At 37.1% G+C, this 23,600-nt stretch overlaps 1 protein-coding gene across 10 annotated transcripts in view; it reads left to right on the top strand.

The window, feature by feature from the left end:
* Positions 1-23,600, top strand: part of LOC114143376 (C-myc promoter-binding protein-like) — a 71,927-nt gene that overhangs the window by 27,278 nt on the left and 21,049 nt on the right. For 5 of the 10 annotated variants that reach the window (XM_028015325.1, XM_028015326.1, XM_028015329.1 and 2 more), the window contains exons 5-19: positions 1,021-1,190; positions 3,959-4,251; positions 5,336-5,402; positions 5,553-5,611; positions 6,115-6,259; positions 7,134-7,309; positions 7,761-7,861; positions 9,465-9,680; positions 12,658-12,803; positions 12,982-13,020; positions 18,356-18,489; positions 19,164-19,296; positions 19,752-19,958; positions 20,030-20,158; positions 22,553-22,694. In XM_028015325.1, the coding sequence (XP_027871126.1) occupies positions 1,021-1,190; positions 3,959-4,251; positions 5,336-5,402; positions 5,553-5,611; positions 6,115-6,259; positions 7,134-7,309; positions 7,761-7,861; positions 9,465-9,680; positions 12,658-12,803; positions 12,982-13,020; positions 18,356-18,489; positions 19,164-19,296; positions 19,752-19,958; positions 20,030-20,158; positions 22,553-22,694 (2,157 nt within the window). The remainder of the gene's footprint in view (positions 1-1,020; positions 1,191-3,958; positions 4,252-5,335; positions 5,403-5,552; positions 5,612-6,114; positions 6,260-7,133; positions 7,310-7,760; positions 7,862-9,464; positions 9,681-12,657; positions 12,804-12,981; positions 13,021-18,355; positions 18,490-19,163; positions 19,297-19,751; positions 19,959-20,029; positions 20,159-22,552; positions 22,695-23,600) is intronic. The other 5 variants (XM_028015328.1, XM_028015330.1, XM_028015335.1 and 2 more) reach the window with 1 other exon arrangement.

A 23,600-nucleotide genomic window follows, 5' to 3' on the forward strand; every position in this document is an offset into this window, starting at 1 on the left:
ACGTCCGCGTCGAGGACTAAGGCCTCCAAACGTGGGGCGCGCTAACGCCCTGCGCCACCACAGCACGCCCCTTTCTCTGCATCCTTACTAACAGGTTGAGACTCGCTGAAGCGCGTTGGGTTGAAACCTGAGTGATGAGATAAACTCCTGCTCTGTCAGTATTTATGTTTGCTTTAAATCAAAACTGTGTTTTTTATGGTGACATTATTATTATTATTATTTCACATGAAACATCTGTGTGATTTGGACGCTAAGAAGACAAATTGATTATTTTTCTGGCAGATTGAGTTTTGCTTACCTTCAGTGGGCGACATGTTGGTGAATCTGCAGGAAACCGATTCTATCTCAGACGATTTGAGTGAGTCAGAGCAAAAAAACGCTGCAGATTTCTGCAGTTTGTTTCCACATGAAGCTGCAGTAACCGCAGCAACTGTAGCAACCAGACTGTTTGTCCGTCCGTCCATCCATTCATTCATGTTTTCATAAAGAATTTAAGGGAAACATTTATTTATTTTCCAGTAGAGAAAATAAATAAAAAATAAAAAGCATCTAAAAATCAGCTTTCTCCCTTTTTTCTGTGTAAAATAAATCCCAGCTAAATGCTCAAACTATCAGAGTGATGTGCCTGATGTCTTGTTGTTTTATTCTTTCTTTTTTTACATAACCAGAAAGTAAAACCTGTTTAAGACCCATGGAAGTTGGATTGTTCAGAACAAGTACATTATCCAAAGTTTGCGGCAGCTCGGTGTTTAAACAGCTCATTAAATGAAGTCAGGGTTTCATTATTTCTGTCCTGCTGACAGAGACTAATTACTCCGCAGCCTTGTTACAAAGCACTGATTGATTATTACAGAGCCCAGGGTTTCTGCACTGACTCAATGAGGTGCGTTATAACGACGGTTTTAGCACTATTGGAGAAGTAATTTCACCTCCACAAGAAGTTTTGATTTGCTGCTTCAGAGAGGAGTTTACCTCACTATCCCTTAAAGCTTGTTTTCTTGTTTTTCTTTGTCCTTTAAGGTTTATTCAGCAGATATCCGGAGGAGGACTACGAGTCTTTCCCTCTGCCGGAGTCGGTCCCTCTCTTCTGCCTTCCCATGGGGGCAACAATCGAGAGCTGGCCAGCAAACACCAAGTACTCCCTGCCTGTTTTCTCCACCTTCGTCCTCACCGGCGCGTCTGGAGAGAAGGTAAGCTGGTTAAACGTGATTTAACGCTCATTTTTATTCACAAACACCTACACTGCTGCATCAGATAAAAAAACACTGGTGACAGGAAGTCTGTAACTGTCACATATGCAGCTGTTGGATCTACAGACTAAACACACCTAACAAAAACATAATGTATTGCATCCCTAAAGGAAAACTGGGTCATGCATGTTGCAGTCAGTACAATTCTGCAAATACATGTCAAATTCAAAGAGAACACAAACATCTCGCTTGCAACACATTAAATATCTCATGTGTTTATATTTCCCACACTACTTTTTGACGTTGACATTATTTAATTCTAATTTATGCAAAAGAATCTCATTGTAAATCTATAAAACATCAAAACTGTGAGCCGGTTCCATTTAATTTTGTCCTTTTCTGGAGATTTAATATTTGACATTTAGTTATTTTTCTCTAAAAATGCAAGAGAGATTATTAAAAAGATGTTTCAGTTATTAGTCCAACATTTCTGTTGTGTGCTCAGTGATTAATTTTTTTAGATGTCAGAAATGATGCATAATCCTAATATTTTATGAGTATTTTTTCACACTTTGTACAATATTTTATTTATTTTTTAAATTAAATACAATTTATTGACTTTTATTAAAATCTTCCATCTATTGTTTTATTTTTTGTTGCTGTGCATCATTTTAGTGCAACTCATTTGCCAGAAAGTTCTCTATGAATAAAGTTGAAAATAGAATAAAGATCCTACTGAATAAAATCTTTTTAGGGATTTTCTTTTAATTTTGTACAATATGTTGTCTAATATTTTTAATTAATTAGAATTTATTTTTGGTGTATATTTTACTTTTCATTTTTAGCTTCTATCAATTGTTGTTTTGCAGCATTTTAGTGCAACTCATTATCTAAAGTTCTATATAAATAAGGTTGAAAATAAAATAAGGATGCCTCTGAATAAAATCTGTATTTAATATAGAAAAATTCCTCTTAAATTTTACATCTGAGTTTGCAGATTTGTCAACAAACTGAGATCATTTTTTCCCAGATACTCTAAAAACAGTGAATTATGGTTAATTTTGGATAATAAAACAAAACTTATGAAATATTTGCTACTCAAATCTGAACATTTGGAAATATTTGGAATTTTGATTTGTAAAGTTGAAGAAAAAGCAACAAATTTTTAAATTTAATAAAAATGTTATCAGGAAAATTACAGATAGATTGGCATTTATTTGTAGCACAAACATCTTTCCAGTTTTATCAGCAGGAATATTTTTTTTACTTTTTGACTGCGAGCCCTTCACAGTTTGGTTGATCATCTTAGCTTTCAGATCTCTCTCTGATGCGTCGCTGAGACTCTCATTCTTGACTCTGTAAACATCAACGCGACCTCACTGCTCTGGTTCTCGGTTTGTGAAGAGTTCCTGCTGCGACGAGGCCGGAGCCGACCCGTATCGCTGAACCGTGAGGTGAAACACAATCGGGATAAAAACAAACAACCTCCACAGTGCAGCGATGGTTTAGCAGCGTCGGAGTTCAAATAGTGTCGAAACCTGCTGCCGAGTCGAGGCTCTGTGTGTGCGTGTGTGTGTTTATGTTGGAAGAAAGGCTGGAGGTGTGTGTGACTCGACTTTTAACTCGGCTCAGCAGGATGGAAAGACTCGGTTTACCTGAAGAGAATCACCTGACAAACAGCGTAGATATGAAACTGAATCAACAAAAGTTACAAAAATAAATTATTAGGAAGAAGACACATTTTTTGTGGAGTTGGACAAACGTTACTACAAAGTTGGGTAGCAACTAGATACATTAACCCAATTAAATTTTCTTCAGTAACTTTTTTTTTTGTGAAAAGTTTACTTTTAAGAGTAATGCGAGTATTTCCCAAAGGGAAGTACAGCCCTGCACCATATTGATGTTCACATGTTGATGTCAGGATATGTGAAGGAATGCCATTGTGTTGCCACAAGGTTAATTTCGCTGATTTTACTCGCGTGTTTGAAGAGGAAAATAAAAACTTCCACAGTGCTCGGATGTAAAGATGCAAAGCAAAAATTTATTCCACAGTTTTTTTGCGTTATCCTTTATAAGAGCAATTGAATCCTAGATAAACACAAAACAAACTACGGTTGAAAAACCGTGTGGCTCTGTCCATCTTACTTGCAGCGCCTTCTCTTCTCTCTGCTATCTATCCTTCGTTCACGCTCCAGCGCTGCACACCTCATTTGCATAAATTGCAAAGTGGCCAATTAAGCTATAAACATACAAACTTAAAATAAAACACTTATTCACAATAAAACATTATGAAATTAGCTACATGCAATATAATAATGCTACCTAAACCTCAACAAGTGCACTTATTAAATTACTAATTAAACAAATATGTTTTAATAGTATATTTTATATATAAACTTGTCCTCCACAGCCACATTATTTCATTTGAGGCAATAACATGTTTATTTTATTATTTAAAACGGAATTGTATTGTTTATTTGCATCTTTTAATATATTTCTAATAATGCAAATGAAAAATCTGCAGAATGTGCCATTTTTAAAACCTGATTAATTGATTAATTTTCCGATTAATTGATTAATTGTCATCATAACAGATTAATCGTTACTAAAATAACTGTTGGTTGCAGCTCTGGTGGACCTTCAGCGTATATGAGTGGATTCACTCGGATAATTACCGAGTTGTGCAGTGAGGAGGTCCTGATGGAGGTCGTCTCAGTGAGCAGCAGCGTGAAAAGATGGATGTGATTTATCACCTTCTCCTGTTTCAGGTTTACGGTGCTGCCATCCAGTTTTATGAGCCCTACCCACAGGAGTGCCTGACTGATACGCAGCTCTCCCAGTTGGGCCTCTTGAGCCCAGAACAATGCAACGCCTCTCCATCCAGCTCTGCAGCGGACGCCGCCATCAATCCTGGAAACGGCGCCGCCAACACCAGCTCAGTCTACACTAACAAGTGCATCTGCCTGCTGTCCCACTGGCCCTTCTTCGACGCTTTCCGCAAGTTCCTCACATTCCTCTATCGATACTCCATCTCCGGCCCGCACGCGCTGCCCATTGAGAAGTAAGCTGTCGCTTTAAAGTGGGCCCATCATGGAAAAATTAACATTTTGTACATTTTTGTGCTTCCGTTTTGGTCTCGACTGCTTCTAAAAACAACTCAGCTGCTTTTAAAATAAGAATTAATAAGTTAATGTTTTTTGATTTCTGGAAAATGAGCCGTTTCAAAAACCTCCTGTTTGTTGAGTCACACTGCGGTGTTACCTAGCAACCCCAGCCAAGCTGGTTACCTAGCAACCCAGCTTCAGCAGGTTTGGCTTGGAAAAGAGAAGGGCTTTTGACTCTCAACTGTTTCTGAAAACAGGTCAAACACTTAAAAAAGCAGCCATTTCCTGGCAATAAGTTAACAATTTTGGTGTCTGGAAAATGAGTCGTTTCAAAAACCTCTTGAATGTTAAGTCAAATTTGACGGTCACTGTGCCGTTACCTAGCAACCCAAGCAAAGTTCAAACATGTTTGGTCAGCTGGTTTTACTGCTGTATGCGCTGTACAATGGCTTTGTAACATAAACTGGCTGACAAAATTCTTTTTATTTGTCGTTTCTGATGTTTTACTTTTTTATTTTGGATAAATAAATAAAACAATGCCAGTGTTAAATGTTCATTAGAATTTAATGTTTGAGAATGTGTTCTTGCCTTATTACCATTATATTAGTTGAAAATGGACTCAAAGCAACAATATTATTGTTTATGGGACAATTTGTCGTCCAGGTAAATTGATCATGACTGGCCTACTCGATATATTGCTTATTGTTGTCAGATATTGTTTATATTTTACCCAGCAGCCCGACTTTTCCATGATTTTCTTGTAGTTTTCTGCTGGCTGAATCAAAGACTCGGATGGCGCTGCCTTCGTTCTTTCACTTTAATAAGTCTATTTTCTCCCCACACAACAAAAAAGTGCAATTTTTATGTTTTTTGCTGAAAGAAAGGATCTTTTTTTCCTGAAGTTCTGCTGCTGTGGTAATGTGAAACAGACTTTTTATGTCCCCCTCTGCTGCACATAAAAGACACTATTCTGCCACCCACTGCTGTTATTTCTGGCCTCACGTCCCCCGTTTTTCTTCTTCTTCTTCTTTTTTTTCCCAGACATATCTCTCACTTCATGCACAAAGTTCCCTTCCCTTCCTCCCAAAGGCCTCGCATCCTGGTGCAGGTAAGCTCTTTAATTGCAGCAGTGAAATTGGTGAGATTTCTCTGGTTGCCTGCTGGGTTGTGTTCGGCTCCTCCATTATGAATGAACGTTTCAGTGATTTATTGCAGGTGTTTTGTGTTTTTGGTTGGTTGACTCTCCAGTTTTTTGCAGCTTTCTCCTCATGACAGCCTGATGTTGAGCCAGCCAGTGAGTTCTCCCTTACCGCTCAGGTGAGAGCAGCTGCTCTTAAATGTTTATTCACCAATCTAAATCTTTTCCCTCTGACATAAGCTGCAACTTATTGACCTTACACCTGTTTAATGGCCATTTAGGCAAAAGTGCTCTATTGATTTTACTCATTTTATTTCTGATTTAAGGTCTGTATTGTAGATCGTTGCAGTTTCTGAAATAATTCAGAGCTGCACTGCAAAAACATAAAACATCACCAAGTATTTTTGGTCTGCTTTTCATTTTAAATATTTTAGTTCATTTAAAATAACTTAAAAGTCACTTTTCAGCAAGATTAATCAGCTTTTTAAATCGATAATCCTTTAATATAGAGAACAAATTACAGATTATTTCACTTAAAACAGGAAAAACAGGTGGAGAAAAATCTGCCAGTGGAACCAGTGGTTGTTTTTTTATTTTAATTTTTTTTATTATCAATGTTATTGACTTAATTTTCCTGTTGGAACCAGAAATAAAATAAGATTTTTACGTTTGTCTTCCGCAGCGGAGGAAGGTTTTCCACTCTGCTCCATAACCTCGGTCCGGAGAACGCCGTCACCCTGCTGGTGTTCGCCGTCACCGAACATAAAATCCTGGTCCATTCTTTACGGCCGGCGGTGCTGACCAGCGTCACAGAGGCGCTGGTGTCAGTAAGTTGACACCAGAAACCTGGACAATGATGCAAGCTTATTAAACTCTTTCTCTGTCTTTATGTAAGAATGATGTTGTGCAAAAATGAAACAAACATGTTTTGTATAAATCACAGTCCAGTGGTGCCCAAACTTTTGGCATAGGGCAAAAAGTTTTTTATAGCAAAACTACTTATTTTTTTTATATTATTTTTACTTTCTACATAAAAAAAATTACAAATAGACATTAAATACTTTAATGAAAGGAGCAAAGTAATCAGATTTCTGCAGACGACAGATGTGCCAGAAGTAGATTTAAAATAAAGACTTAAAAAAAAAAAAAGGCAAACCATACACAAAATTTTTCATCCTTTTCTGGACTTTTTTGTGTATTTTTAGAGACAAGAATATGGCCCGGTCCGGCTTTATTTTGACAAACTTATTAACAACACAGGTCCGCCTTTAGTTAAAGCCACTTTATGTTTTTTTCTTGTTTCCTTTTACTGTTAAAATAAATAAAATCTAAAGTAAAAACCTGGATGAAAACTTTGTGTTGTACTTTATGTTACCAACAGTGAAAGCTTTAAATCTGCATCAACAGGCTGACCTGGGATTGAGGGCCACAAACGGCCCCCGGGCCACGCTTTGGGCATCCCTGCACTAGACTTATCCAGCCAGTTCAAGGAAGTCATAGGTCACCTTTAGGGAGTTGGTTTTTGTTTTTCACAGATTTGTTTGCATTTGTAGAATTATAAAACATCATAAAAAAGTTGCTTTAAAATGTGAGTTTTTACATGTCTTAGTGAGGTTTGTGTCTCAAAGGGTCTGAATACTTTCTGTGTGTTGAATCGTCAAGCACCAGCGTGACGTTTGTTTTGGTTCTCCTCCACCTCAGATGATCTTCCCCTTCCACTGGCCGTGTCCCTACATCCCGCTCTGCCCCCTGGCGTTGGCCGACGTGTTGAGCGCCCCCTGTCCGTTCATCGTCGGCGTCGACTCCCGGTACTTTGACCTCTACGACCCTCCGCCTGACGTGAACTGTGTGGACCTGGACACAAACACCATCTTCCAGTAAGCAGAGAGAGAGAGAGAGATTTTAAAACAAACTTTTGCTATATTTTAGGGGTTTTTTGTCCGTGCTGTAAAATGTAAAATACTATCACAAGATATTAGTAATAACTAATGGATAATACCATATATTAGTGAGTAGAAACTTTTTTTAAGTTAATTTGTATTGTTTTTGTCTCTAAAGTGTAGAAGTGGTTTGAAAATTTACCTTGAAAGTGTTTGGAAAGTGTTTGAATTTTACTTTGAGAAAATGTGAATTTTTTTTGCAGTTTTTTCTTTTTTTTATGAGTTTTTAAATTTAGAGACTTCTTGTAAAATCACCAGAATGAACTTTTCTTAAAACGTTTCCTCAACATTTCGTCAGCAGTTATTCTTGTAACTTCTTGTCTACCAGAAAGCTTGGCAGGTGGTCTGAACTTTGGCCAAGCTTTTCATTGCTTCTCTGCTTTTGCAGCAACGACGATAAACGCGCTCTGACATGGAAGATCCTGCCAAAGAAAGCGTGTAAAAACCTGATGAATGTGCTGAGTAATCTCCACCAGCAGCTGGTTGACGGTGAGTACTCTCTGCGTTTTCCTTTACATGTTTTTAAAGTTTCATGAATAGAAAGTGTCAAGGCGCTTTAATCTCACATTACGCCTGTAGCTGCAATTTTAAAGCTTTCTAGGTAATTATGGGTAATAAAAAACTGATGTGCTTCTTTAATCATCCCCAGTTGTTTTATTATTCTAATATTTTTGCAGTTTTATTCTTCACTCATTCCTTGTCCTCTTCATTCAACAAGCTGAAAGTGAGAAATAATCCTTCCTGGGATAATATCCTAATCAGCGTCTCGTTCTGTTCTTGTCGACTTTCTGAGCGGCTCAGCCGCAGAAACAGCTGCTTATTCAGCTGCAGTAATTGAATAAATGAATTTTCTGATTCAGTGAAGTTGAAAATCTCCTCTGCCGCTGCCAGACGTCTGGAAATTGATATGCATTTTGAAGTTTTCCGGAGAGTTTAATGTCCTTTTGGGGGAAGCAGGTATAAACTTCAGCTTCATTGTTTTAAAAATGTATTGCTAATCCAGTTTGATGTAGTAATACTTTAATCTCTCTCTGGGTATTAAATCTATTATAAAGTTGCCATCTGAACAACTAAACCGCTTTTTATAAAGAAGAACTCATTGGCTTCGCAACAGGAAAAATCAATGTTGGAAAAACTGATTTTAAACTGCTGAGGAGTCAAAGATGATCACTTTAAAACCTGCAGGAGGGAACTTTTATTTTTTATTATATTTTTTACATATTTGTTACAACTGTCACCATGTTGTGACACTTTGAAATGAGAAATATGTGAAATAATCAAGCTCCTCTGCCCTCCCAATGCTAAATAAAAACAACCAATCAGAGCCAGGAGGCGGGTCTTAGTGTTGTCCATCACCCTCCGTGTGTGATCTGCTACGCAGCAGTTCGCATACCTTGTTGATGATGACAGACAAATGGGTTTTCTCTAAGAGTAAGTTGTTTCTCTGCCCTTAACACATTTAGTAGCGAGTACATTAAGTGATTGACAGCGATAAGACCCGCCTCCTGGATCTGATTGGTTGTAGCTCGGGTGGTTTGGTCTCAACCAGCCGTTTTTATGGATAATTCTGTTTACAGAGACTTCATAATTAATTTTATTTGTTGTTCTTGTGTTATTTATTTTGGATATTTAAAATGTCTTCCAGTATTCAATGTTCATTACAATTTAAAGTTTATTGATCTTTGAAAATGTGTTCTTGCATTATTATGCCATTACCACTATATTGCTTGAAAATTGTCTCAAAACAACAATATTACCATTTATTGCATTAATTTCTTATCACCCAGAAAAATTTATCATCAGTCTAATTGGAAAGCTGTTTGACATGCTCATGTTTCTGATTGGCTAACAGTCAAATAGCTGCTTTGCTCCTTAAGTTAGCATAGCATGGACAGCTAAAATCAGAAGCTACAACACAATATTTATGCTAAATGAATTAAATCATTATTGAAAGTAGAGGTGGAGTTAGTTTCTTTATATATTTTGTAGCATTGTTTGCTGGTTTTCAAACAGAGTCCAGCTAATGCTGTTTGGGCGCCATGGCGTGGAAACGTTTGGGAAGCCCTGTGCTAACATACGGCTCTGTCACCAGGTCAGTACCGCTCCGACGGGCTGCTGGAGCTCAGCATGAGCGACTCACAAGAGTTGAGTTGTGGGAAGAGCCTCCATACGCTGGAGCTGGAGATCCAGGAAGCCTTCCTGCGCTTCATGGCGGCCATTTTAAAGGGGTACCGCTCCTTCCTGCGGCCCATCACACAGGCGCCGTCGGAGAAGGCCACTGACGCCAGCTCGCTCTTCGACTTACAAGGTAACACGCCGAAATCGTCTGATCAAAACGACTTCAAAACCAGTGCTGCATGTGAAGCCGGACATCGCATTCCCAGAGGAAGCGGGCTGAATGCATTAACCCGGCTCCACTGTTTCCATGCAGCTGCTTCAAAGTCTTCACACAGAAACCCTAACAAGTCCAACACAGAGTAATGAGGCACGTTTCCTCTGATGGCGCTCCAAAACCTGAGGAAAAATACGAAACAGCATGCTGAAACACAGTTATTTATTCTCTTCCTAAACCTTAAGACTTTAAACAGTCGACCACTTTAGATGAAACTGCTTTTATCTTTTATTGGGAGGTGAGGAATAAAGCTGAATGATGGCCAGAGCTGAGTAATACCAAGTTACATTTACTTCAGTAACTTTAAAAAAAAGTTTACTTCACTGGACTTTTTACTTGAGTAATTTTATTATGAAGTATTTTTGCTCTTACTTGAGTAAAATTTCTGGATTTTCTACCCACTGAATGAATGACAAACATGTTTTAGCCAAAAATCCACCAGACACACACACACACACACAGCTGCAGTTTCTGTTAAAGTTTCATAAAATTTTAATCAGACGAAACTGATTTGGAACAATTTTCTTTTGCCTGATTTTGTTATTTTTGTTACTTGAATGAATTATTGTTTTAAAATACTAAGCTTTAAAAAATACTAAACTTTCCACTTGACTTTATATTTTGATGCATTTGATGTAATGTAATGTTTAAATATTAAATGATAGATAATTTGATCAGTTACTCAGTACTTGATTAGACTTTTTACCAAATACTTTTACTCTTGAGTAATTTCTTGGACGGCTGCTTTTTATTTACACTTGAGTAAAAATATGTTGAAGAAGTGCAGCTCTTACTTGAATACAATTTTTGCCCAACTCTGATAATTGCATGCACAGTGTTGCATAATATACAAGTAACATTTTGAAATGTAAAAAAAACTAGAAACTAGACAAACTAAATAAAAATATAGGTTAAATACAAGATAAACTATGAATAAAATAGGAGACAAATATATTTTGGAGAGATTAAATCCAATCAGAGCTAATTTTAGTCATGTGGAAATGCTGAATGAGTTGGAGAAATAACCAATAAGTCAGAATATTCTTGAATGGGAGGAAGTTGGATTGGTTTGTTAAATTGGGAAGAAAGAAGTTTGATGACATGTGAGACATGAATACAGTCTGACTTGGGTGAATCACTTTTTGTCCTACTATAAAAAAAACAAAAACATAAAAACAATGATGCCTGTAATGACATCATTTTGAGTTTCTCTCTCTGAGGCTGAAAATGTCAGTTCTGATTATTCTGCAGCTGCAGCGTTTCCACTCCAGTATCTCTGAAGGTGACATTTTGGTTGCTTCTGAACTTCTCATTTCTCACATGATCAAACTCATGGGGTTTTTTTTCTGGGGATTTGATCAGTTAGACATGACATTCAAGTCTGGTGCCCAAAATATGGAGACATACAAGGACCAGAAGTGTACAGAATAAATGTAAAAGGTCATCTTCACAGAGTTACAACAATAAGTATGAGATTAAATCCAAAATAGGAAACATATACATAATATAAGTACAATGTGACATTTTGTAGAATGTCACAATAATAATAGAAACACCCTGTAAGGTTTTTATTACTTTTATTTATGTTAAAAATAAAATATGTTCCTTGCAAAATTGTCAATATGCGCTCTAAATTAAGCCAAATGTCTGAGTATTTGTAAGATGGTATAACTTTGATATGGTCATTATCTGGTGCAGAATAATGTCTGAGATTTGTAAGTGATTTCTGAAAAACTGAAATTTGACTGGCAGTTTACAGCTGCTGAAAGAGAGTTTGATACTTTGAGGAACACCAGGATTTTAGGACTTTATTACTGACAAATTCTTACTAATAATTCAAAACAAGGCCTGCATCTGAGCCCTGGGGAACTCCTTTTAAAATAAAGTATGGTGTCATCTGCATAAAGACAAACTTTAATAGTAGACATTACTAATAATTCAAAACAGGGCCTAAATCTGGGATTCTCCTTTTTAAAACCTTCAAATTAATGGAGTGACATTCAGCTGTAAAAAATTATCTTTAAGCTCTCTAAAAGGCAACTTAATCACGCAGTTTAATACTTTAGTAATTAATCAAAAAACTGTTTTTTTTAGGCAAAAACAACATAAGCAATTTTGTTTTTCCCACAATTTTTTGTAAATATTTTTTCTCTTTGCATCAGCAAAAATATTTGAAAACCTATCATGTTTGTATGAACACGATGATGAGCTGACTTTATAGATGAAAATGTATTCTAAAATATTAATTTTACCTCCAACCAATTAATTTAAAATAATTTCATATAAATTTACAGACTTCTCACTAATTTATTTTTCCACATTAAGGATTGGCTAGTTTGCCATTTTTGTTTTGCTATGGAATAGTTTTGTTAAGCTGTTAGTAGATCCTTGTATTTCAGATGGTAAAGAGACTGAAATAACAGAGAAAATGCGTTTTTATATTAGAAAAATTAAACTGCACAGCGTATAACCTGAGAAAGTAATTGCTGGTCCTGCTTACATGTGGCCTCTGTCACAAATAAAATATTAATCATCTGCAGGAAACACTCTGCGTTCACCTCTGCGTTGTGCCAGCGGCCGCTCTTCCTGCTCTCCGTCTCGTAACAGACGAGGCTTATTACCCAGTTAAGCTGCTTTCAGCATCTATTATGGAGCCGTTTCACGACGTTCGCGTACATCCCAAATTGGCCATTACAGTAATAACACCATGCATTATCCAAACCAACACAAATGGAGGTTGTAGAATATTTTTACAGCCTTTTATAGAATAATGGAGTCTTTAGCCACAAAGTCGCACACCTTTGAAGGAAGTCGGTTAATTGCTGCTGTCGCAGCCGGTCATCTCTCGGTGAAATTAGCTCAGTTTTTAAAGTTTGATGTTTTAAATCTGCAGGATTCTTGAAGAGCCGCGACCGCTCTCACCAGAAGTTTTACTCGCTCATGACCAAGACCCAGATGTTCATCCGCTTCATCGAGGAATGCTCGTTCGTCAGCGACAAAGACACCAGCCTGGCGTTCTTTGACGACTGTGTTGACAAAGTGAGTTCCCACGTTTTCATACATTTTAATTTGGTTTCCTAAAAATAAACAATCTTTTCTCGTCCTTCTCTTTCTGGTTCTGCTTTGGGTTGGAGTGTTTCAGTGAACCTCCTGTAACTTTCTCTGCTTTCAAGTTAAGTTTTCTCCTCTGTCTCCTCTTGCTTCCTCTTGCGAGCAGCTTTACAACTCGGAGCGGAGCGCAGAGAAAGGAGGGAAGGTAAGGAAGCTGCCGTTTCACCTGTTCTGCTTGCTTCCTGGTGTGCATTACCTGCGAAAATAACCAAATAATTTTGAGTGAAAATGCATTGCATGGCTAACCTGAAGTTCTGATCTTTTCTGCGTTTTGCTTTAGGAAACCTTCAAAACCTTCAGGACTGATTTAATCCTGCATTCACACCAGCTTTGTTTAGTCACTTTAATAAAACTCTATTCTGTTTGCGTAGAAGATTTGGTCCAAATGTGTAATTTAACTCTGATGTGGACCAAAAAACTCCATCTAAAAACTTACGTCTTGTCTCTAGAGATCCAACTTATTGATTGAGTTGATCTAAAGTTGGTTGATTGATAAGCGGCCACTTTCTAAAAAACCTGAGTTTTTTCTTGTGTCAAGAGGGACGACTGTCTTTCTATCACATGAAGGGCTAAAATTTTCATAAAGCTAAATAAAAAAAAATGTAAAAATATTTTGTCAGCTGTGGTAAATATTGACTGAATAAACAGAAAATTGTGGTTTGCTCACACTATTAAACTAAAATGTAACAAAATAGGTTGCTGAATTTAAAAATACAATTTTTCAAAACAAAACCGCATAAAATGCATTTTTCATCCCACACTGGACTTTGTTTGGACGGTTCTCTTTCCCGTTCCGGGATATCTCCGCCATCTTTATCAGCTGGACTCCGCTTCAGGATCACCAGCGGTGCCCTCTGATGGCTGGAGGTCAAACTACAACACAGAAAGTCTAAACAGATGTTATTAGTTAATCGACTGGAACTATAACTACTTTGCTCGGTTGAAGTGAACTCTGGTGCAGTTTGATTGGATATGTGACTCCAGGCGAACCAGAGACCAAAAGCAATAAGCAAAATGTATCTCAAAGCAGTCTGGGTAAATATAACCAACACAAACGTGTGAAGGAAGAAATCCTACAACCCCTAAAATCTGTCGCTACTCCATTTTTGTTTACATTTTGTGAAGCAGGAAGTTGCACTCATGTCTTCTTCAGAGTCGTTTCCATTAGTGGTTCTTGGTGCAGCGCCCCCACAGGTGAGGAGGGGAACAGGTTTCCAAAGGGTTTGGTTGGTTTGAGAACCACAGCAGCTGAAAATGTAGCAAATGTTGCAATTTTGGTCCAAGTCTACTGGACGATCAGGTGTGAAGACACCCTTAGTTTCCTCATTTTCACCTCCCTTTTTCACATGGCTGCATTCAGGCAGCATCAGCCTGCTTGGTGTTCTGCATTTTTAATGTTCATTTAGATATTCACTGCATGCATTATTCCTGCTGCCTCTGCAGTTTCTCTTGTATGTGTGAAAGAACAGTTTTAGGTCATCTGTGTGTGCAGACTCCAGCCTTCTGGCTCCATTATAAACGGTGCAGCATGGACTAACAGAATGTGTCATGTTTGCAGGGTCTTGATATTTTCTTAACACCGCAGTGCACTCTGCACTAAACGTGGTGGAGCTGAAGAGTTGTGAGAATTCACAAAACATCCTTAGAGTCAGGGTTTTTTTCCGTTTTGTCTCTTTTGCTCTGTGTGCAGCATTTTGGAGAGTTTAATTCATGTTGGTAAGTTGAAGGTTAAGCTTAATGTGTTTGCAGTTTCAGCAGCCATTTTCCCTGAGTCACTTCTATGGGTCACTGGTTTTAGCAGCTTCAGACCTGCTGTAATTTAGGTTTAGTGGAAATGATCATGGAGCTTTTTCTGTGCTGCAGTGAGGTGAGTTGGGTGTCCTGATCTCCTCCTGCTCCTCCTGTACAGACGATTAAATCCTGAGTTTGTCTTTGTTAGCTCTGGCTGTGTCATTTCTCAGCACACAGAGATCGCTCAAGTGAAGGAAAATCAGCTTAAAGTTCATTGATCCCTGAAGGAGAGACGGTTTGTCACAGAAATATCACTATTTCTGACTATTGTTTTTTTTAGTAATTACTAATCCTTATAATAAACACAGAAAAGATTTTTTTTTAAAAACACAAATGCAGCTGAATGCCTTCTGCAAATGATTTGCAATCATTCAGGTAAAGTTTGTTATATCTATATGTCATATTCAACTAATGTATTTCTATTTTGATTAGACAAATGAAGCAATCAGGATTTTTTGTAGCAATAAATCAATTAATTACACAACGAATTAAAATAAACTCAATAATTTCCATTTGCATGATTTATTGTTTTTCTTTTTATCAAAAACTGGATGATAAAAGTTTCCAGTCGGGCGCTTTAGTCCCAAATAGCCACTTTTTAAGGATAATTGTGTTTATAGAGACTTCATAATTAATTTTATTTATTATTTCTGTTGTTTTGTTCATTTATTGTAATTAATAAATTGGGTTTTAAATTTTTCTTTTTGATTCATATTGAATTAAACAAATAACTCTGGGAAGTACAAAACAGCTGCTGCAGAAAAACTGTAAGCTAATCCTTAATCATCAGTAGTCAGCCAGTTTACCGCCTGGAGGATATTTTGCATCAATATTTGATTCAGATTATCTATTTTCTGAAGTTCTGGAAATAATTTACTGAAAGGGAAATTCTGGGATGACACAAATCTTTCCAAAATCTTACAATAACAAAAAGATTATATTTATTACTTTGCAGCTTCTAAAGTGACTCGGAAAACTTTATCTGAATCCTAAAAGAGAAGAAGGTTATTTTAGTGATATATTTTAATCCTGATTGCAAATTTTCAGCTTTGTTTAATGACTACCTATAAAAACAAGGCAGGGAGAAGAGCAAAAAGAATATTTCTTACTCACTTTGAGCTCGACTGATTTAGTTATTAGTCTTTTAATTACCTTCAGGCTAACTAGGCTAAATTATGAACTTTAATACCCACCTGGCCTCACCTCGGTTCTGTCGGTGGATAAATCAGCGCCTGCACAGCTAAAGCCTTTCTTTAAGCACTTTTCAGTATACTCTGCTTGCTACTGTGACTTGCTTCCTAGATCCACCATAAATCTCCAATCTGTCCCCAGTCACTGTAGCAGCAGTTATCTCATTAAATCTAAGCAGCTCAGGAAAATAAAACAGGATCATTGCTTTTTCCCCTGGTGTGTGGTTGTAACCTTGTATCTTTTGTGTCAAGAGTCGCTGTTGGAAACAGTAATTTATAGTATTTAATGCTCCTGCTGAGGCGATTGTAAATGTCTTGTACGAAACGCATCGTCTGACAGAATCCCAGATTTATAACAAGATGTAAAAGATGGATCTCTGAGGCACAAACATGTTCTCCTTCAGTGCCACTACTGATGATCTTTAGAGATTTGATGCTTTGGTGTCATATGTTGTCACTAATTATACCTTTTAAGATAAATTCACATGTATATTACTCTCTTAAAATATTTAAATCTCTTCAACTTTTCCACATTTTTGTCACATTGTAACCACAGATCTCAATGTATTTTATTGGGCTATACAAATAAAGAAACACAAGGCATTGTTTAATCCATTGTCTGGAAAAAATATATAGATTGAGCAAGAAGGTAGAAGGTGAGCCAAGAAATTACTATTCATCCACTCTGACAAGGAAAGCAGTAATCAGAAGCAGCCACAGAGCGATTGAAGGTCCTAAACAGCTTTTCTCAAAGTAAAGTGATCTAAATAAATAAAGATGTCATCTGCATAAAGGTGAACTTTTAACAGCTGACATATTCCTACAAATTATTTACCACAGTGTCTAAAGCTGAGGTATAGGAAACTCTTCTTAAAATAAAGCAGAGTGTCATCTGCATAAAGGCGAACTTCACCAGTACATGTATTCTTACCAAAATAACCTGGAATTTATTTAGAAATTTCAGACACTTTTTCTGAAAACCAAGATAATTTTAGCCAATAAATAAAACCTACACAAAAACTGCAGGATTGTAAGTCTTGGTAACACTGTCCTTTTCTTGCCGTCGACAGATTAGTTTTATTTGACTGGTCTGTTTTTTTCCTGACGTTTTTCTATAAGCTGTGATCAGACTTTTCCTTTGGTTATGAAACCTCTGAGATCTTACACATCGGCTTACTGCTTGCTGTTTACTGCTGACCTATAAAAACGGCAAAATGTCACCCCGACGTTTGACCGCAGCAGATGATTTGTTGTTCCATGGATGAAATGGAGACAGTCCAGCAGGAAGCTCGTTGTAAATGTAGCTTAGCCTGGTTGTCCTGCCTGTTTCCTATTATAGGAGCTTTATCTGTCTTCATTAGGGGCTGTTTCTCTCTGGCTGGCTCTTTCCCGGTGATATCATTAATTCTGTAATGGATGTGAATGTGTTTATTGTAGCTTTACTTTGCATTTGGATGTCATTTGTTTTGCGTGTCACAGTTTGCAGAGAAAGCTGCAGAGGTAGAAAACTAGGTCACCTACTGTCGCCCTCCCTCTTCTCTCACCTTCATCACAGCGTTAAATTACCCTGAAGGTTTTTTTTTTTTTTTAGGTACAAGAGTTTAATTGGTGTGTTCACCAAACACTGACCCATGCATGTGACATCCTGATTTAGACGGATGCTACTCACCTGCTCAGGGCCACATTCCTGTTTCCATCAGGTTTTTAGCTTATTTTGATGTAAATAAATAAAATAAAGGCATTAAGATTACATGAACAAACACAAAAACAAAACAAAATGTGTGAAAATGTCATAAATAGAACCCAGATCTGTGCAGTACAGAATGTGTTTTTGTTTATATGGTTCATAAATGAGAAAGAAAGTTAAAAATAAAGCATGAAATAAAAAGGAGAAGGAATTAAATACATAATACAGGGTCTGCGCGCATTTTTAAAAAGTCTTAAAATTCATGTATCTAAAATTAAAGCCTTAAAGCGTCTTAAATTTATAGAAAAAATATAAGTCTGCCTTAAATATGTTAATCAGAGATCTTAAATTTAATATTACATTCTATGTAGTTTTGTTTTTTTCTTGCGGGATTTTACTGTTTCTCAAAACTTTGCGTTGCAAGTAGACATCTTGACTCTAAGCGGTTACGGCTACCGCTAACAAGCAGCTAATATTCCCTTGCTAGCTAGGCAGCTAGCAAGTGTAAAGCTAGCTATTGCTATGAAATGATTATAGAAATAACGAAGACACTACTTTCACAACTGGAAAGAAAACAACCAGAAACAAATGGCAACAAGATGAAAACAAATGTTGGTCGTTAATATCAACCTGGTTTTATTTACCGATATGTTAAAAAATGACTAATATCAGCCGATACCGATGTTAGTACCAATATATCGTCCATCTCTAGAATAAAGTAAATAAACAAATCACCATCTCACCAGCTGAGATTGATGAAAGAGTCTGTAAATCGGGAATCTCTCTCCATGTTTGTGTGCTGCGGCCTGCAGGTGGACGGCGAGCGGCCGGACGAGACGCGGCTGATCGAGATCGATGAGTCGCAGCGCAGCGAGCACACGGTGTTCATCACTCCTCCAGAGCTGCCGCCGCTGCCCGACGGGGAGGAATACCCGCTCTGCTACAGGTACCGGCTGAGTCTCTGTGGACTTTCTTCTCCTTCTCACCCGTTTTCTGGACAGTTTTTAGTTGGTTTGCAACGTCTGTCAGGTGTGGAAATTAAATGGGGGAAAAGGCACTTTGGTACAGCGCTCATGAAATTCTGGAAAATACTTTAATTTTATTATTTCTATATAAAGTTTTTGAAAGTGCTTGATCTTCAAACTGCCATTTTGTAATAAAGTGCAATGTAACATTTGATTAAAAGCCTGAAGATACGAAGGCGTATTAGGGCCGTTGTACATAGAAAAACAGGAATAAATTTCTGCCAAAAAACTCAAAGTTTTAGATTAATCTCAGATATTTTCTACAAAAAATTTGGACATTTTTGAGAATGAAATGTTGAAAATTGGCTAGAGAAAATTTATAGAAATTTTGAGATTGATTTAAAAAAAATTCTAGAAAATATTTACATTTCTGAGTTTCAAAAGTAGAAAAATTTTGAGTTTTCTGAGTTTCAAAAGTGAACATTTGTTATAGAAAATGTTTGATTTTAAAGATCAGAGATTTAAAAAAAACATTAGAAAATTTCTGAGATTAATCTAATGAGATTTTTGGTGAAAATGAACTCTCCGTTTTTTTCTTTGACGGGTCGTTTCTGTAACGTTTTTGACGTAACGTGTTGTGGCGTTCATCCTGCAGGTATGATGGTTTCCCGGTGTTAACTCTGGAGCTGTTCGACCCGGTGGAGGGCCTGCGGACGCCCTCCTCCCGCCTCGCTGCCCGGCACAGCTGCCCCACAAGCCCCGCCCCCATGTTCAGACGTACCAAACAGGTGAGCGGCAGTAACCTACTTCCTGCTCTAAAAACGGTTTAGTCTGGAAGAAGAGGTGTTTGCTGTGATTATATTTTGTAAAATCTCTTTCAGATACATCTAAAAATTAGTATTTGTTTTTTTGTGTCATTTATTTCAGAAAGTTTCTAGAATAATAAGGTATTTGCACTAGAAACCAGACAAGAATACTGGGTAAGATTTTGTGTTTTTACAGTGCAGTGAATGAAAATCTAAAATAGATGTCCCACATAATCTGAATATTACGGAAAAACTACACCATATTCATAGAAAGTTGAGTGGAAGGAAAAAGTGTGATAGGAGAAGGTTCTCCAGCAATAGGGAGAACAGCAGCCAGTTGGGTCGCCCAGTCATCTGCTGGTTCTGAAGGCAACACGACCATCTACCAGATCAGCTTAGAGCTCTTCATGCTTTCTTCTCCTGGTTTTCACCCCCAGGAGATCAAATCAGCGCAGAAGATCGCCAAGAAGTATTCGTCCATCCCCCAGCTGTGGTCCAAGTGCCTGCTGCGTCACTGCTACGGCCTGTGGTTCATCTGCCTGCCGGCGTACGTCAAAGTGTGCCACTCCAAGGTGCGGGCGCTCCGCACCGCCTACGACGTCCTCAGGAAGATGCAGGCGAAGAAGCTGCAGCCGCCCGACGAGGTAGACGAGCCGTTTCCTGTTCGGCCAATCGGCTGCGTCGGAGCAAAGCAGTCACACAGGTTTTCCTGCAGGTGTGCTACCGGGTTCTGATGCAGCTGTGTGGGCAGTACGGTCAGCCGGTCCTGGCGGTCAGAGTCCTGTTTGAGATGAAGAAGGCCGGTGTTCACCCCAACGCCATCACCTACGGATACTACAACAAGGTATGTTCACCGAACAGAGCTGATCTGATCAAACAACTTTAAAATATCCATATTGTTCATTATTATGCAGCAGTTTATGCTAATATGCAAATGTAAAGATTCACATTTTGCATGTTTTTGCTTCCAATTGGGTTTCTACTAGTGATGCACTGATCTGATATTAATATCTGTATTGGTCCCGATATTTAAAAAAATTAGATCGGGTATCAGTGACAATACTCCCAAACAATAAAGGCAGATCTATTCAGTTTAATTCTATGCTTTGTGCTTTGATGATTTATTATTTATTTTATATTATATTTAGTTCCTAACTGCACTTTGTGAATCTTTTGAAATAAACTTTATTTCTTTGTTTGACCAAATTAGTCAACCTACAGTTTTTGTCTGTTTCTTTATTATTTATTTTAAATTTGTTGTTATTCTCCTAATTTCACTCACTGAACAAATTAAAATTGTTTTTCCATGTTTGATCAAACTTGTGAAGCTATTTGTGTATTTAAGTGACTTTTTTAAATTCTTTAAACTTGAGACTAAAAGTGAGGCGTTTTGGCTAAAACATATTTACGGACCAACGTGTTTTATATCTTATCCAGAATTTTTCTACAGTTTGGATTTAATTGCTGCTCTGAATATGTTTTTCTTTCTTCAAATGGAATTTTTGTTGTCTATATACTACAGTTGGAGATTATTTCAATAATCAATTAATCACAATTAGTCCAATTAATCGTTTCAGCCTTACTGAAAATTTGTAAATTTGAGTCTGGAAATGTGTGGGAAAACCTGAAGGTCTGAAAGTTTGACAGGAATAAATGTTGCTTCATAAAAAGCAGAAATTAAAGGAGTAATGGATTGAACTCATTGAGCTCAGGAATCAGAAGTGGGATGATTTCAGCCTTGATGTTGATCGTTTATTCATTATTAATCATGTTCAGATTATTGAATCACTCCACCCTTGTTACCCAGAATGCACCACAGTTTCCCTCCAAGGTTGATCGGCATCGTGTCATCACTCATTCATGTCCAGATGAATCGCGCCTCTGCGATCCGTCAGGAAGACGAGGCCACAGCAGCAAATGTTGGATCAGTCATATTTAGCATAAACTGCTGCATAATAATGAACAATATGGAAATTTTTTTATACAGCAAACATCCTAGTATCTTAATTTTATTTGCAGAAATGTCTCCTTGCATCTCTTCCTGCCCCCTTTGAAGTGTGGATGTGTTGATTAGTGATGTATTTGACCCAGAGGTGGGTAATCCTGGTCCTCGAGGGCCGGTGTCCTGCATCTCTTAGATGTCTCTCTGGTCCAACACACTGGAATCCAACAGCTAAATCACCTCCCAAGTGCAGTCAGGTTCTCCAGAATCCTGCTAATGACCTCATTATTTGACTCAGGTGTGTTGAAGTAGAGACACATCTAAAGGCTGCAGGAGACTTTTAGGCCCTCCAGGCCTGGAGCTGCCCAGCCCTGGTGACCCCTGATTATGAGGCTAGCGCTAGCAGAATAAGTAGCTGTGATGCGATAATCAATGAGATCTTAGCACCAGAACTTCATCACACTCTGCAGACAAACCCGGTTCGGTCCAAACGGCTGCAGCAACTCATCAAGAGACGAGAAATACAATTACAATGTGATGCAGATTTTTACATGAAAAGCATTTAGATTTAATTTAAAAATTAAATGTTGAATATTTGAATTAGTCCACATTTTTCATTTAAGAACAGCGAGTTTATTAAAATGTTTCTGTCCAGTTTCACTTACATTTTTATTTATCTTAACTGGAAATTGAAAGTTTTCTTCAGTTGGTAAATTTTTCCTTCATTACTGCAAATTACTGGAGTTTAGCAACAACTAACGATTACTTTAATAATTATTTATTCTATCAATTAATCAGATAAAAATCTTAGAACATTCTGCAGATTTATTATTTATATTTTCATAGAATTTTAGAAAGGCAGTAGAAGATGAAAATAAACAAATATTTTTTTTTAAATTGGAAAATAAACATTTTGTTTCCTAAAATTCAACCACAGCAGTCCTTTAGTGAACTCTTGATCATGTGTAGCAAAGGATGAATCTGCAGTTTAAAAAAAAAACTCAGCTCTTTCTGCTGCCCAAAAATAATTTGATTATGTCAATAATCAATTCATCACGATTAATCTGATTAATCATTTCAGCCATACTCAGGTCAATAATAAATTAGGCCCAATTTAAATCCTTCAGAATGTTGTGGTGACATTTAATGGTAAAATTAATTCTCAAAAATCTAAATTTAAATTTTTTTTTTCTCTGGAAACAACAATTTTTTTTTTTTTACATTGATAGACTCATAGAACATATCCATTGTTTTTTCCCTCCACCAAACTTTCCTGGTCCTCTGTTTTGTGTGCAGGCAGTGCTGGAGAGCACGTGGCCCTCCAGCACCAGAGGAGGATACTTCCTGTGGATGAAGCTGAGGAACGTCATTCTGGGCGTGGCTCAGTTCAAACGAGCTCTGCGCCGACACGGACCGCTCACCCAGAGCCCGCTGTCAGGTAATCACTAACCAACCAGTCAACGTTACCAACGGCAACCATTACCATATCCACAGGAAAACGCCGGCCAGACAGTAAAAACACAGTTTCATTTCAAATGATCAGCAGGTTAAATATTTGAGTTGTCTAAAATATTTTCTATTTGATCGTCATTAAAATCCAAACATATTCAACAGCTCAGATTGCACTGTAAAAATCTAGAATTTTTGCTTTTTAAATTAACGCTCTGCCTCTTTGATTATCTTTTAGCTTGATTTCACCGATAAAATTTCTTCCTAATTTTCCAAACTGAAATCGCTCTGATTGCTGTTGCAGTTTAGATGATGACTGCTCATTAATACTCCACATAGCCACACTTTATAAGCGTAAATTATCCTTCTGGTTGGGATTTCTCACCGGTGACGTAACTCTGAACAGCATTTCTCAGATTTTGAGGCATTTAATGTCTGGATAAAAGAAACGAAATCTGAGACAAAATTTTGATCAAGTAAGAGAAAATTTATTCATTTTTTTCCATATTTCTGGGAAATTTTAATCAAGATAATAAAAGAGCCTAGAAAGTTATATTGTTAGAGTGTGATGCGTAATTTAAGACGCAATTTATTTGTATTTAATTTAGTTTTTTGTTCCCCTTTCTTTAGCTTTTTTAATTAATTTAAATAAATTAATAAATTAACTAATTTTTATTTTAAAAACCTACCGTTAGACTTAACTAATAATTAATATGCATTCTTCTTTTGTTTAATTAATTTAAATATTGAATACAATAAATGCAACATAAATGTTTGTTAAATAATCCAATATATTTTTTCAAAAACATTTTATAAAAGATGTTGCGATTTTTGTCTTTTTACGTGTTAAAATAAACTATAAATGAACTGATATTCATTTTTTAAATAAAATAAA

Source organism: Xiphophorus couchianus, chromosome 4 (assembly GCF_001444195.1).
Source record: "Xiphophorus couchianus chromosome 4, X_couchianus-1.0, whole genome shotgun sequence".
Classification (NCBI taxonomy): domain Eukaryota; kingdom Metazoa; phylum Chordata; class Actinopteri; order Cyprinodontiformes; family Poeciliidae; genus Xiphophorus; species Xiphophorus couchianus.